Genomic DNA, 13,687 nt, shown 5'->3' with positions numbered 1-13,687 from the left:
GTTTCTTTGTTATTAATATTTCTGGTTCCTACATTATATATCAATATACCTCATGCCCACTTTAGATGACGTGTTGTACAAGCTGCCAAAGGCGCGTATATTCACGCTGGTGGATGCGCGTGATGCATTCCTGCAGTGCCGACTGGATGAGGAGAGTAGCCTGATGACAACGTTCTGGACACCATGGGGCAGAAAACGGTGGCTGAAGCTCCCTTTTGGTGTGTCAGTGGCTCCGGAACTGTACCAGAGAAAGCAACATGAGCTCCTAGCTGGATTAACTGGGATTGAGCCCATAGCCGATGATATCCTCATAGTTGGCTGCGGGGATACGGACGATGAGGCCAACCGCGACCACGACACAAACCTAATTTCCCTAATGGACAGATGCAGAGAAGTTAAGTTCAGGCTGAGCCTGAAAAAGTTGCAGTTCCGAGTGAAGGAAGTCCGTTTCCACGGCCACATACTGTCTGCCGAGGGCCTCAAGGCTGACCCTGACAAGCTCAGGGCGGTTCTGGACATGCCGAACCCCACAGACGCTAAAGGGGTCCAGCGGTGTGTTGGCTTTGTGAACTATCTTTCCAGATTTATGCCCCGCCTGTCAGAGGTATGTGAACCATTGAGGAGGCTGCTAGACAAAGACGTGACGTGGCACTGGCTGCCAAAACATGATGCTGCCATGAAGGAAATGAAGACACTGGTCACAGCAGTACCGGTCCTACGTTATTATGACGCCATCAAGCCAGTCACCATACAGAGCGACTCCAGTCAGACAGGCCTGGGCTGCTGTCTGCTACAGGAAGGGCAGCCTGTCACTTTTGCCTCCCGCGCCCTGACCCAGACGGAACAAAACTACGCACAGATAGAAAAGGAGTGCCTGAGCATCGTGTTCGCCTGTCAACGCTTCCACTACTACCTATATGGATGGGGTGATGTGACAGCAGAGACCGACCACCGCCCTTTAGTGTCCATCTTCAGTAAGCCCCTCCTCAGCGCGCCCAAGCGCCTACAGAGCATGCTCCTGACACTTCAGAATTACTGCCTTACGGTGGTGTACAAGCCAGGCCCTGAAATGTACATAAGTGACACGCTTAGTAGAGCCACCACCCCGCCACGGAAAACAGACACACTGTACCGACGAGAAATGGTCTGCAGCATGCAACAGGAGCAGTGTGACGCAGCGGCCATTCAGCAGGCAGACTACCTCAATGTCAGTAGCCAACGCTTGGCACAGATTCCAGCACACACAGAGGAGGATGTGTGTCTCCAAACGCTCAAGGCAGTCGTACTGCAGGGATGGCCAGAACACAAAGAGGAGGCCCCCGTACTCATCAGGGACTACTGGGCCATCAGATGAAATAAGCGCACAGGATGGCGTGCTTTTCAGGAGCCAGCGCGTCATCATTCCAAAAGCCATACGTCCGGAAATGCTGAGGAGGATCCACTACAATCATGTGGGTGGTGAAGCATGCTACAGACATGCCCGCGATACATTGTACTGGCCCGGCATGCAAGGGGAAGTCAAAGACTATGTACAGCAGTGCTCTGTGTGTAACGAGTATGCGCACGAACAACAAAAAGAGACCATGATGTCACACCCGCTCCCTACACGTCCATGGCAGCTGGCAAGCATGGACTTGTACAGCTCCGCAGCACAGAACTTTTTGCTCGTGGTGGACCACTATTCTGACTTCTGGGAGATCGACATGCTCCCTGACTTGTCGGCCGACACCACAATCCGACGAATCAAGGCACAGTTTGCACGTTATGGCGTCCCGGACAGAGCCATTTCAGATGGGGGAAGCCAGTTTGCGTGTAGTGAATTCCGGGCATTTGCAAGGGAGTGGGGCTTCGAACATGTCATGTCCTCACCGCGGCACCCAAAAGCTAATGGCAAAGCAGAGTCAGCAGTAAAGATTGTGAAAGGCTTGTGCAAAAAGGCGGACCGTGCCAAAGAGGACCCCTGGAAGGCATTTGTGCATTGGCGAGACACGCCCACTGAGGGCATAAATTGCAGCCCAGCACAGCGACTCATGTCACAAAGGCTAAAAACACTTCTTCCGGTGGCCGACCAGCTCCTTGCACCTCAGGTCATCACAGGGGTTTCCGACAAGCTGAAGGGGAAGCATCAGGCGGCGAAGTTAGTGTATGACAAATCGGCGAGGGATCTGCCGGAGCTGAACGTCGGCCAGCCCGTCAGAATGAAGCCGTTCCCGGGAGACAGAACGGGCAGATGGAGGAGAGGGGTGTGCCTGCAGCAGTTGGGACTCCGGTCCTATCTGGTCGACGTAGAGGGGACCACATATCGACGCAACAGAATTGATCTTCGACCGGCCGAGGCAACCCCTGCCCAACCGCTGGCTCGACCAGAATTGACCCCAGAACAGCCTGCGAGTGGAGGTGGCAACAGAGACAGTGTTGGCGGTGCTGGGGAGTCTCCAAGGTCTTCACCAGCCCCAAGGTCACCGCCGTCTTCTCCGCAGGCCAGAGACACACCGCGCCGTGTGCTACAGTGTCGGACTTTCTCCCGGAGTGGGAGGCTGATGAAGCCTCCTGACAGACTTGACCTCTAGGTCACACATGGACTGTGCCACGCACACACGCACACACACACACACACACACACACACACACACACATACACACACACACACACTGACATACACTCGAATAAAACATGCATGGACTGTTTGCACTTTCAAACACACATGGGCTGTGAATTTTGTTGGAAAAAAAAAAAAAAAAAAAGGAAGTGAGTGTTGTAACAATCCAAAAAAAAAGTGATGTTCTGATTGATGGTGATTTGATGACAGGTGTGTTCTTATCCTGCTACTATGTAGTGTTACGTTCTATTGATATATATTTGATATCTGATATTGGATGTTGAACCAGGTATTGCTATCTGAGGTTGAATCTGGTGTTACTAGTATGTTGAGGGTCTACAGTTGATTTACAGGCAGCATTGTTCCAGTGTGGATACTTTACTAAAGGAAGGGAGATGTTACAGGGTGATTGTATTGACATACTGCGCCACCCTGTGGCAGCCACGGTGACCTCACCTATAACATATCCCTGCGTCACGTGTGTTTACCTCTGTCGTACTTCCTGCATGCAGCCTGAATACACGGTACTGAGACACAACAGGACTCTTGTCATCTTTATATTGCACCGCACCATATAACAAGCATCTCCTCATCCGTGGCTCATTAGTGCAACAACACCGGAAATGTGTCCCGTGAAAAAAACGTCCGACCGGAACTCTATAATAACTAAAGTTCCGTGGGCGAATTATGTAAACTCACTACACTGGTAGTTTTTAGCGCTTCCATAGCAAGATATAAGTTAGAACTTTACGCTACTTTATATTAGAAATGGCAACGGCAGAGGGTGAATGTCCCATAACAAGAAGATAAGGAAAAAGAAGAAGCTTATCGACTACGGCATCAACACGGACTACAGTGGCGGACGTGCGCCAATTTACAGGACTTATGCAGATCTGAAATACACATCAACAGGTACCAGAAGGTCAGAAAAGTTGGTTTTGCATAATATTGTGAAATAAAACGCCAAATAATATGTCTGCTAATGGGTGCCATTTTGCGGTCCTTATACACACACCATAGTAATACTTGTATCTCTGACTACGGTAGCCGTAATGGGCCGACAATCCATCAAGCGGTGCGGCTTCAAAGTCATACTAAAACATTTTGACAGATTTTTGAGTGCTGTGTGTAATGTTCTTTATTTTCAATGGATCATTTAAAGTTTTGGTGTTGTTTACTGGTGTCATATTGCAGTCTACGCGTATCTCTTACGTGTGACTACCATTTTACTGGTCACACTTATCATTACACCATGTACCAAATAAAATTGCTTTGAGGTCGGTAAGCACAACCAGAATTATTCCATACATTAGGCGCACCGGGTTATAAGGCGCACTGTCAATTTTTGAGAAAATGAAAAGATTTTAAGTGCACCTCATAGTCCGAAAAATACGGTACTTGAAATTAGGAATCCCGCGACCCCGAAAGGGACGAGCGGTAGGAAATGGATGAATGGATGGAAATTAGGAATATAAATCGATATATCGCTCAGTCGTTACGCCTCTAATTATTAGTGAGATTGTCACGGTGGCACATGTCGGCTGATGGCGTGACCCCAGGATGCAGAGACAAAATGCTGCGAGCAGATCAAAGAATTTAATTCTATATTTAGAGAGCAAAAACTGAAAGAAATGAAAGGCTAGTATTCTATGTGGAGGACATGTAGTGCGCATACCTTAGTCCTGTACTTGAGTTATATTGAAGGTATTTCAAGTGTTATATTCAAGTGTTTGTATTGACACAAAAATTCCCATCGCCTGGAGGACGCAGCTGCCACGAAGATAGATGAGCATTTTTTTGTTCCAAAGAGGTTCTTTTCACGGCTTTACCAAGTTGTAAACGTGTGTTCTTGGGTTGGGGGGGTATTTATTTTTTCACATGAGTGTAAATGGCATGTGTTGCGCACCCTATTGGGGAAATGTATGTCCCCAAGGGGGTATGACAAAAAAAATAACAGAGTAACTTATGCAAACTGACAAAAAGGCAATAATTCAGCGCTGGCCAGGAGCAACAGGTGAACCTAAATAGACTTGATTAGAAATAGAAAACAGGTTCTGGCAGGAAACTAAACAGAAAGCAAAGGCTGCAAAGTACAACCAAAATAAAAGCACCAGGACAGGAAATGATACAATGACCAAGTAAAAGCAGAAGTAACAGTCATGGTGTCATAAAAGAAATAACGCTAAAATCAACTGTACATGCAACAGGTAGGTAACACGTACACGGGGCAACACTTCACAAACTCTAAACATGTACTTGGAGCAACTAATTACAAGATGCTGCAAGGCATGCTGGGAATTGGCATCACTCCCCTTACTGGTGGTGCTCAAAGTTTTTCAGCATAGTAGTAGTTGCCCGATATTCGTTTTGTTACCTGTTACATGTTGTGCTGGCATTAATGTGTTCACACCGTCATGGTAGTTACTCTACTGAATTCTGATGTCATGCAAGGGGCCACAAAAAATGGCGAGTTTCAGAGCACTGACCTAAAAGAAGTCGAGTGAACTAGAATGCTGTTGAAGTCTGAACATTGAGTAAAAATGCTGACAAGGGCTTTCCTTACCAGGGCATGGTGTAACGTTGCACTCCTGGTACTCCTGCGCCGACCCCTGGCAGGTGTGCCCGCCATACTTGGGCTCCGGGTTGCTGCAAGTCCGCTTCCGGCTGCGGATCCCGCGGCTGCAGTCTCTGCTGCACTGGGACCAGGAAGACCACGAGGACCAGCCGCCGTTCACGGTGCGCCCGGAGATCTTCCCCAGATGAAGAACCTCGCCTAAAGCATCAAGAATGACGAAAAATGAGAGACGTTGTTGAAAACTCCGAGATGTAACGGTGATGGATCGGCGACAGCTGCACCCTTAATTATTATTTTCTCAAGATGGATTCAGTAAGATGAGTGCAGCTCATCAAATGACATCAGTTTTCATTCATGGTGCTCTCATTTAGAATGAATCCAGAGGAGGAATCTAAAACTATAATTTTTATCACGCTATGATTACCGCATGTGTTAATCAGGGCTGTGGGAATATGGCGTGTTTAAATACGAAGACATGTGTTTGAGCGAATGATAATCCCCTGCAAGGAAATGACAGTGGCTGTCCAAAAGTCATTCAACACCAGAACCTCTACTAACAGATATTAACACAAGACAAGATGGACCTTCTTTTTCTGTCTGCGTTGTTACTTTTTATTCCCTTTGCTGGCTTTTCCCTTCATTCTCCATCTACCTCACAATGTTTTTCCTGTGGTTGAGCTGCTTTGTATTCTCAGGAAGACCGAGTGTTTACCTTGGGCTAGTTCTCAACCTCTTCATAAATACGGCCGACCTTGGCGGTGCGCGGGCCTGCCCGATTACCAGGGCCAGTCGAGGCGCTCGCTCTTCATCGATTCTAAGCGGGCAGCGGGGTGGACCGCCCCACCTGCAGCTGTGACCTGATAGTCTTCATCCGGACCTCTTTAAAGGCAAGCTGCGTGTGTGTTTCTCGCGTTTCATCTCATCCACGTAAACATTTACATAAGCGCGACCTCCTTGCTCACGCTCATACAAAAATGCAAACATGCACACTACAGCGTGAACATAACTTGAACATCTTACATTTCAACAGAGGTGGGTAGTAACGCACTACATTTACTCCGTTACATCTACTTGAGTAACTTTTGGGATGAATTGTACTTCTAAGAGTAGTTTTAATGCAACATACTTTTACTTTTACTTGAGTATATTTATACAGAAGAAACGCTACTTTTACTCCGCTCCATTTATCTACATTCAGCTCGCTACTCGCTACTGATTTTTATCGATCTGTTAATGCATGCTTTGTTTGTTTTGGTTTGTCAGACAGACCTTCAAAGTAGGATCTATGCATGCCTGCGTTTCACCAATCAGATGCAGTCACTGGTGACGTTTGACTCCGTTTCACCAATCAGATACAGTCACTGGTGACGTTGGACCAATCAAACAGAGTCAGGCGGTCACATGACCGTCACACGTGGACCCCGACTTAAACAAGTTGAAAAACTTATTGGGGTGTTACCATTTAGTGCTCAATTGTACGGAATATGTACTGTACTGTGCAATCTACTAATAAAAGTTTCAATTAATCAATCAAAAGTGTAAAGGAAAAAAGACACTTTTTTATTTCAACCGTACCTCCCGTCAAAAGCCTAAAGACTGACCGCACAGTTCCTGTCTTCACAATAAAAGTGCCGCTCCATCGCGCCTGCGCTAACAAAATAAGAGTCTCCGAAAGCCAGCGCTAGCAAGCTACGGAGTTTGCCGCCAATGTATTTCTTGTAAAGTGTATAAAAACGAAAATGTAAGCTGGACAAATAAGATGCCAAAAACCAACCACTTTCATGTGGTATTAGACAGAAAATAGGAACTTTTTTTCTCCTCCATTTGAAAACGCGGACGTTATCAGCACTGCTGTTTGATTCCTATCAATGCAAGTCATCAGAATCAGGTAATACACCAACTTATATTCTTGTCTTCATGAAAGAAAGTAATCTATATGTTAAACATGCATGTATATTCATTAAAACACCTTTAACATGTGAACAAAAACGGCAAAATAAATAAATATAAATGTATATACTGTATATTTAAATGTGTGTGTGTATATATATATATATATATATATATATATATATATATATATATATATATATATATATGATATGTGTGTGTATGTATGAGGTAGATCACCTCGACTTGGTCATTTATTAAGTAATCGATTAACATTGAAAAACTTATTGGGGTGTTACCATTTAGTGGTCAATTGTATGGAATATGTACTGTACTGTGCAATCTACTAATACACGTTTCAATCAATCAATGAATGCCTACTGAGCCTATGGTGCTGTTAAGTTATTGTGGCTCAATTTGCCTTAATTTTTTTTTATTTTAATGTATTATTATTTAATATATATTATTGTTTTAGTTGCTTAAGAGATATTCCTGGCTCTGAATTTGCTCATTGCTATTTTTATGTTTTTGTGCATTATTTGTTGCCGTCATCATTAAACAAACAGGTTACTCATCAGTTACTCAGTACTTGAGTAGTTTTTTCACAACATACTTTTTACTTTTACTCAAGTAAATATATGGGTGACTACCGGTACTCCTTACTTTTACTTGAGTAATAAATCTCTAAAGTAACAGTACTCTTACTTGAGTACAATTTCTGGCTACTCTACCCACCTCTGCATTCCAACCAATACGGTATCTAATCCCAGTCGTAAAAGATACACATTTGCATTAATTTTGTGTTCATGTGTTAATAAATGTTAATTTGATGTTACATTTATTTCATTTTATATTTTATTTATATATATTTATTATATTATATATTTAAAATGTATATTTAGTTAATTTGATGATACATTTTAAAGACCTGCTCAGTGGCCTTGTGGTTAGAGTGTCCGCCCTGAGACTGGAAGGTCGTGAGTTCAAACCCCGGCCGAGTCATACCAAAAACTATAAAAATGGGACCCATTACCTCCCTGCTTGGCACTCAGCATCAAAGGTTGGAATTGGGGGTTAAATCACCAAAATGATTCCCGAGCGCGGCTACCGCTGCTGCTCACTGCTCCCCTCACCTCCCAGGGGATGGGTCAAATGCAGAGGGTAATTTCACCACACCTAGTGTTTGGACTTTACTTTAACTTGTTTAATGATAAATGTATTTTCTTTTCATATATAAAGGGGAACTACACTTTTTGGGGGGAATTTTGCCTATCAGTAACAATCATTATGAGAGACAAGAACACAAGTGTTTTTTTTTTTAGGATTTCAAAGACAATAAAAACATGCTTGAAAGATGCGTCTAATGGGAGTCATTGTTGTAGCCTTCCAAGTCCTCTAAAACAACTTAAAAACCCTCCATCAACGTTTTGTATACAAGTATTTATATAATGTAGTAACAGACATGTTCATAACAATATGTACTATGTTCAATATTTACTGTATTTGATCATTTTAACCATTTCTGGGCCTGATTTCTTCCGCGCATTGATTAACGTTTCCACAGTAGTGCACTTCCACACTTCCGGCAAAAACTTATGTTCCTACTTCCGGAATCGAACACGAGTGTGTTTTCTAATCATGGCAGACTGGGTAACAGACACCGAAGACGACTATTTTTGAACAAATGAGGACTCACAACCTTATCTTTTTGAAGCTGAATATATTGGGGATGAACTACTGCTTATAGAAGCGAGCACGTAGAAAGAGTGAGGCGTTGGAGCAAATGGAAACCGGGAGAGTGAGGTTAAAGTGATTTTGACACAAATTAAGTGCTTACCCAAAATCAACAGGAAGCATCCCTGGCCAGCTGGACCAGATGAACAACTGTCCGTCAAGTAAGTAACTTTAACATAAATCATGATACATGCAGCACGTCATGCGTGTTATTACAACTACAGTACACACGCTGTCTGGCTAGCTGTGTACAAACAAAACATGAAATGTGGGCTAATATTTTACAGATACTCAAACGTGTTTCGTACTGACGTAGAAGCTAGCTTATCTCTTGCCGTAGTTAGCTTTTACAGCTTATACTGTAGCACACTGATTAGACTTAGACTTAGACTTCCTTTTATTGTCATTAGGGCCCGCACGGCCCATTGTAAAAGGAATCCCAACGGGAGTCCTTTTACAATGGGACAGAAGGACCCTATTGTTATTGTAATTCAAATTTGAACTTTACAGTACAGATAACAACAACATTTTGTTGCATTAGCTCATCGTAGTGCAGGATAAAAGAGCAATAAGGTGCAGATATACATAAATAGATTACTGTTGAAATCGCCATGTAAAGTCGCTAATCAGTAGCATATGGCAAATCCGATGTAAATTATCATTGTGCTAGCGCATTTAGAAACTGAAAGTGGAAACTTACTTTTACAACAGCAAGTTTTTTCTATCACTCACACTTGCTTTGTTGGCATTGAAAGTTGTAACAGCACTTTGAGGCAGTTTGGCTGAATCATCTAAGAGTGCTGCTTGAGTGCTTGCTTCTCCGCCAAATGTTTGAGCCGGTAATGTCAAGTGCAACAAAGGCATCAAAATATGGCACTGTTTGAATTTCGATGAATCCATACCCGGTAGTACTGATGTAATTCGGTCGGTACCTACAATATAAAAGTACCAGATTTGATACCCCTCTCTAGCCAAAGGTGTCCAAAGTGTTGCCTGGGAGCCATTTTCGCCCAGCAGCTTGTTTGGAAGAATAAACAAAAAAATGCACCAAAATGGCTGATGACTATCTTACTAAATAGGTTGTCTGATGATTTTATTCCATCCAAATAAACAAAAAAAGCAATGTTGCCATTACACTACTAAACATTTGTCCACAGAAAAATTAGCCAAGATCTAAGACAGGGGTGTCAAACTTGTTTTCATTGAGGGCCACATCGCATTTATGGCTGCTTTTAGAGGCCCGCTTGTAACAGTGAATATGTATGAATGTATAACCGCCTAATGATATTACACAATTGCCGATGAATTTGATTAGATTTTTTTCGGACAAAAACTGATAAATAACTTGCCTTCAAATCATAAGTCAGTGGGACGGGCAGATATTTAATTTTTTAAAATATTATAATACAGTATACATAATAATATTTGTAGCATGATCAGATAATATAGTTATATCCATCCATCCATTTTCTACCGCTTATATTAAAGCTGAAAATGTATGCAATTTCATGCAGTACATACATTTTTCTGTCAAAATGGAAAGAACAATTACATTTAGTAAGAAAGATAAAGTACTTTATTGATACATGTCAAGGCTTTCGCAGGCCACACAAAATGATGTGGCGGGCCAGATCTGGTTTGACACTTGTGATGTAAGATTTTTAACCCACTTGATAACTTTGTGATGCTTGTAGACCAGACCTGGGCAAATTAAGGCACGGGGGCCCGTTAAGCTTTTTTAATCTAACCTGCCGGAAGTTGCTTAATTTTTTTAGATCTTTAAGATGGAAACTGTAGCTGCAGTTATGAGGTGCAGTGATGTTTTCAAATTACCGCAAGTCTTGAACTATACAAAATATTTCAATGGTTGGAATCTCCACTTTTGCATGATATACTAGTTACTATGGTAATCTAAGTCACAGCAGCTCAGATGAGGCACCAAGCAGTGTGGGTGGGGAGCATTTTCCACAGAGTGTTTCCAGAGCGGCCAGCCTGAAATGCGGGTGTCAGGAACAGACGCGGAAGGAGATTTTTACAAGAGAGTTTTGAATCTTAGTGATATATCAGATATATCAGATTGTAGGTGGAGTGTTTTTCACTTTGTTTGTGTTTTTGTTGCGCTTCGCTTCAATGTAAAATATGTCGATGGAGAGGGAGTGTGACGTTCATATGTTGTCAATATTCAGTGTTTTATCGTTCATAGTTAATATTGTAAATCCCACAGTCTTTTTTTCGTGGATTCTGGGTGTCTTATTCAGGAAAAATGTTTACAATTCCATAACGTTTTTAGCATTCAATCGGACATTATTGTGAGGTTTTGTATTAATGCTCTTTAAAGGCCTACTGAAACCCACTACTACCTACCACGCAGTCTGATAGTTTATATATCAATGATGAAATCTTAACATTATAACACATGCCAATACGGCCGGGTTAACTTATAAAGTGACATTTTAAATTTGCCGCTAAACTTCCGGTTCGAAACGCCTCTGCGTGTGACGTATGCGTGTGACGTAGCCCGGCGAACACGGGTATGCCTTCCACATTGAAGCCGATACGAAAAAGCTCTGTTTTCATTTCATAATTCCACAGTATTCTGGACATCTGTGTTCGTGAATCTGTTTCAATCATGTTCATTGCATTATGGAGAAGGAAGCCGAGCAAGCAAAGAAGAAAGTTGTCGGTGCGAAATGGACGTATTTTTCGAACGTAGTCAGCCACAACAGTACACAGCCGGCGCTTCTTTGTTTACATTCCCGAAAGATGCAGTCAAGATGGAAGAACTCGGATAACAGAGACTCTAACCAGGAGGACTTTTGATTTGGATACACAGACGCCTGTAGAGAACTGGGACAACACAGACTCTTACCAGGATTACTTTGATTTGGATGACAAAGACGCAGACGTGCTACTGTGAGTATGCAGCTTTGGCTTTTTTTTGCGTATGTACGTAACTTTTTAAAAATATATAAGCTTTATGAACCTTGGGTTAGGTGAACGGTCTTTTGGGCTGAGTGATTGTGTGTGTTGATCATGTGTTTGAATTGTATTGGCGTGTTCTATGGAGCTAGGAGCTAGCAGAGGAGCTAGGAGCTAGCATAACACGTACCGTACCGTACGTGCGCGTCACGTACGTAACTTTTTAAAAATATATAAGCTTTATGAACCTTGGGTTAGGTGAACGGTCTTTTGGGCTGAGTGATTGTGTGTGTTGATCGGGTGTTTGAATTGTATTGGCGTGTTCTATGGAGCTAGGAGCTAGCAGAGGAGCTAGGAGCTAGCATAACAAACACGCAGGTGTTATTATGCAGGATTAATTTGTGGCATATTAAATATAAGCCTGGTTGTGTTGTGGCTAATAGAGTATATATATGTCTTGTGTTTATTTACTGTTGTAGTCATTCCCAGCTGAATATCAGGTACCGTGAGTATGCAGCCTTGGCTGCTAAACATTCGATAACTTGACCGTATGTGCGCGTCACGTACGTAACTTTTTAAAAATATATAAGCTTTATGAACCTTGGGTTAGGTAAACGGTCTTTTGGGCTGAGTGATTGTGTGTGTTGATCAGGTGTTTGAATTGTATTGGCGTGTTCTATGGAGCTAGGAGCTAGCAGAGGAGCTAGGAGCTAGCATAACAAACACGCAGGTGTTTTTATGCAGGATTAATTTGTGGCATATTAAATATAAGCCTGGTTGTGTTGTGGCTAATAGAGTATATATATGTCTTGTGTTTATTTACTGTTGTAGTCATTCCCAGCTGAATATCAGGTCACCCCCGGCTCTCACAGCATCTTCCCTATCTGAATAGCTTCAACTCCCCACTAGTCCTTCACTTGCACTTTACTCATCCACAAATCTTTCATCCTCGCTCAAATTAATGGGGAAATTGTCGCTTTCTCGGTCCGAATCTCTCTCACTTCATGCGGCCATCATTGTAAACAATAGGGAACTTTGCGTATATGTTCAACTGACTACGTCACGCTACTTCCGGTAGGTGCAAGCCTTTTTTTTATCAGATACCAAAAGTTGCAATCTTTATCGTCGTTGTTCTATACTAAATCCTTTCAGCAAAAATATGGCAATATCGCGAAATGATCAAGTATGACACATAGAATAGATCTGCTATCCCCGTTTAAATAAAAAAAATTCATTTCAGTAGGCCTTTAAAATAGGACTCAAGCACACATACTGTACAGCGGATTTTCACAGCTTATGTGTGTGTGTGTGTCATCCCCCAGACACATTTTTTTTCACTCAATTTGGCCCCTGAGTCAAAATAATTGCCCAGGCCTGTATAATAATTATTTACTAAATTAGGGAAGGCCAATTTAAGCCATCAATGAAGGTAGAAAGGCTGTAACAGTATGGTTACATACTGTAGTATTTAAATATGTTTACCCTTAAACAACAGTGGAGTACTGTTATTATAATAACATATACTTGTCTCACTAGTGTATCATTATAAAGCTACCTTGCCTTTCGGTCGCCAAAACCAACAGCGGGACTTATATCCCTCTCCAACGGGCGCATACTGTATATTGATCTGCACATGAAGTTGCAAGAGATTTAATCAATGCACCACTGATGAGCTGGACAGAGATGAAGAAAAGATGCAGCGTAAAAGACCTCATCTAAATTCCCTCCCCCCTTATTGCACCACACACTGCTCAAAGGCAAAATATCCCACCTAAGTGCAAAAAAGGCTTCTCTGACTCCTCAGTGCAATATTATGCAATGTCATGCAGCGTGCATGCAAATGCAAGTGGAGGAAACAACTCCACCCACCTTGAAGCGTTACAAAAAGTTTGGTGACAAAACAAAAAGTGAGAAGGAATTGTCCTAGATTTTAGAGCATGTGTGTGTGTCATGCCATTAAATCCATGAA

General features: G+C 42.6%; 1 protein-coding gene across 10 annotated transcripts in view; it reads right to left on the bottom strand.

Moving 5' to 3' along the window:
* Positions 1–13,687, bottom strand: part of sema5a (sema domain, seven thrombospondin repeats (type 1 and type 1-like), transmembrane domain (TM) and short cytoplasmic domain, (semaphorin) 5A) — a 476,735-nt gene that overhangs the window by 53,451 nt on the left and 409,597 nt on the right. For all 10 annotated transcript variants that reach the window (XR_009821170.1, XR_009821171.1, XM_062021096.1 and 7 more), the window contains one exon: positions 5,164–5,373. Coding sequence is in view for 8 of the 10 variants with exons in the window: in XM_062021096.1 (XP_061877080.1) it covers positions 5,164–5,373 (210 nt within the window). In the remaining 2 variants the exon portion in view is untranslated. The remainder of the gene's footprint in view (positions 1–5,163; positions 5,374–13,687) is intronic.

This window comes from Entelurus aequoreus, linkage group LG15 (assembly GCF_033978785.1).
Source record: "Entelurus aequoreus isolate RoL-2023_Sb linkage group LG15, RoL_Eaeq_v1.1, whole genome shotgun sequence".
In the NCBI taxonomy this organism is placed as follows: Eukaryota; Metazoa; Chordata; class Actinopteri; order Syngnathiformes; family Syngnathidae; genus Entelurus; species Entelurus aequoreus.
Note: the sequence above shows the minus strand (reverse complement) of the source record. Positions and strands in the feature narration are given on the sequence as shown.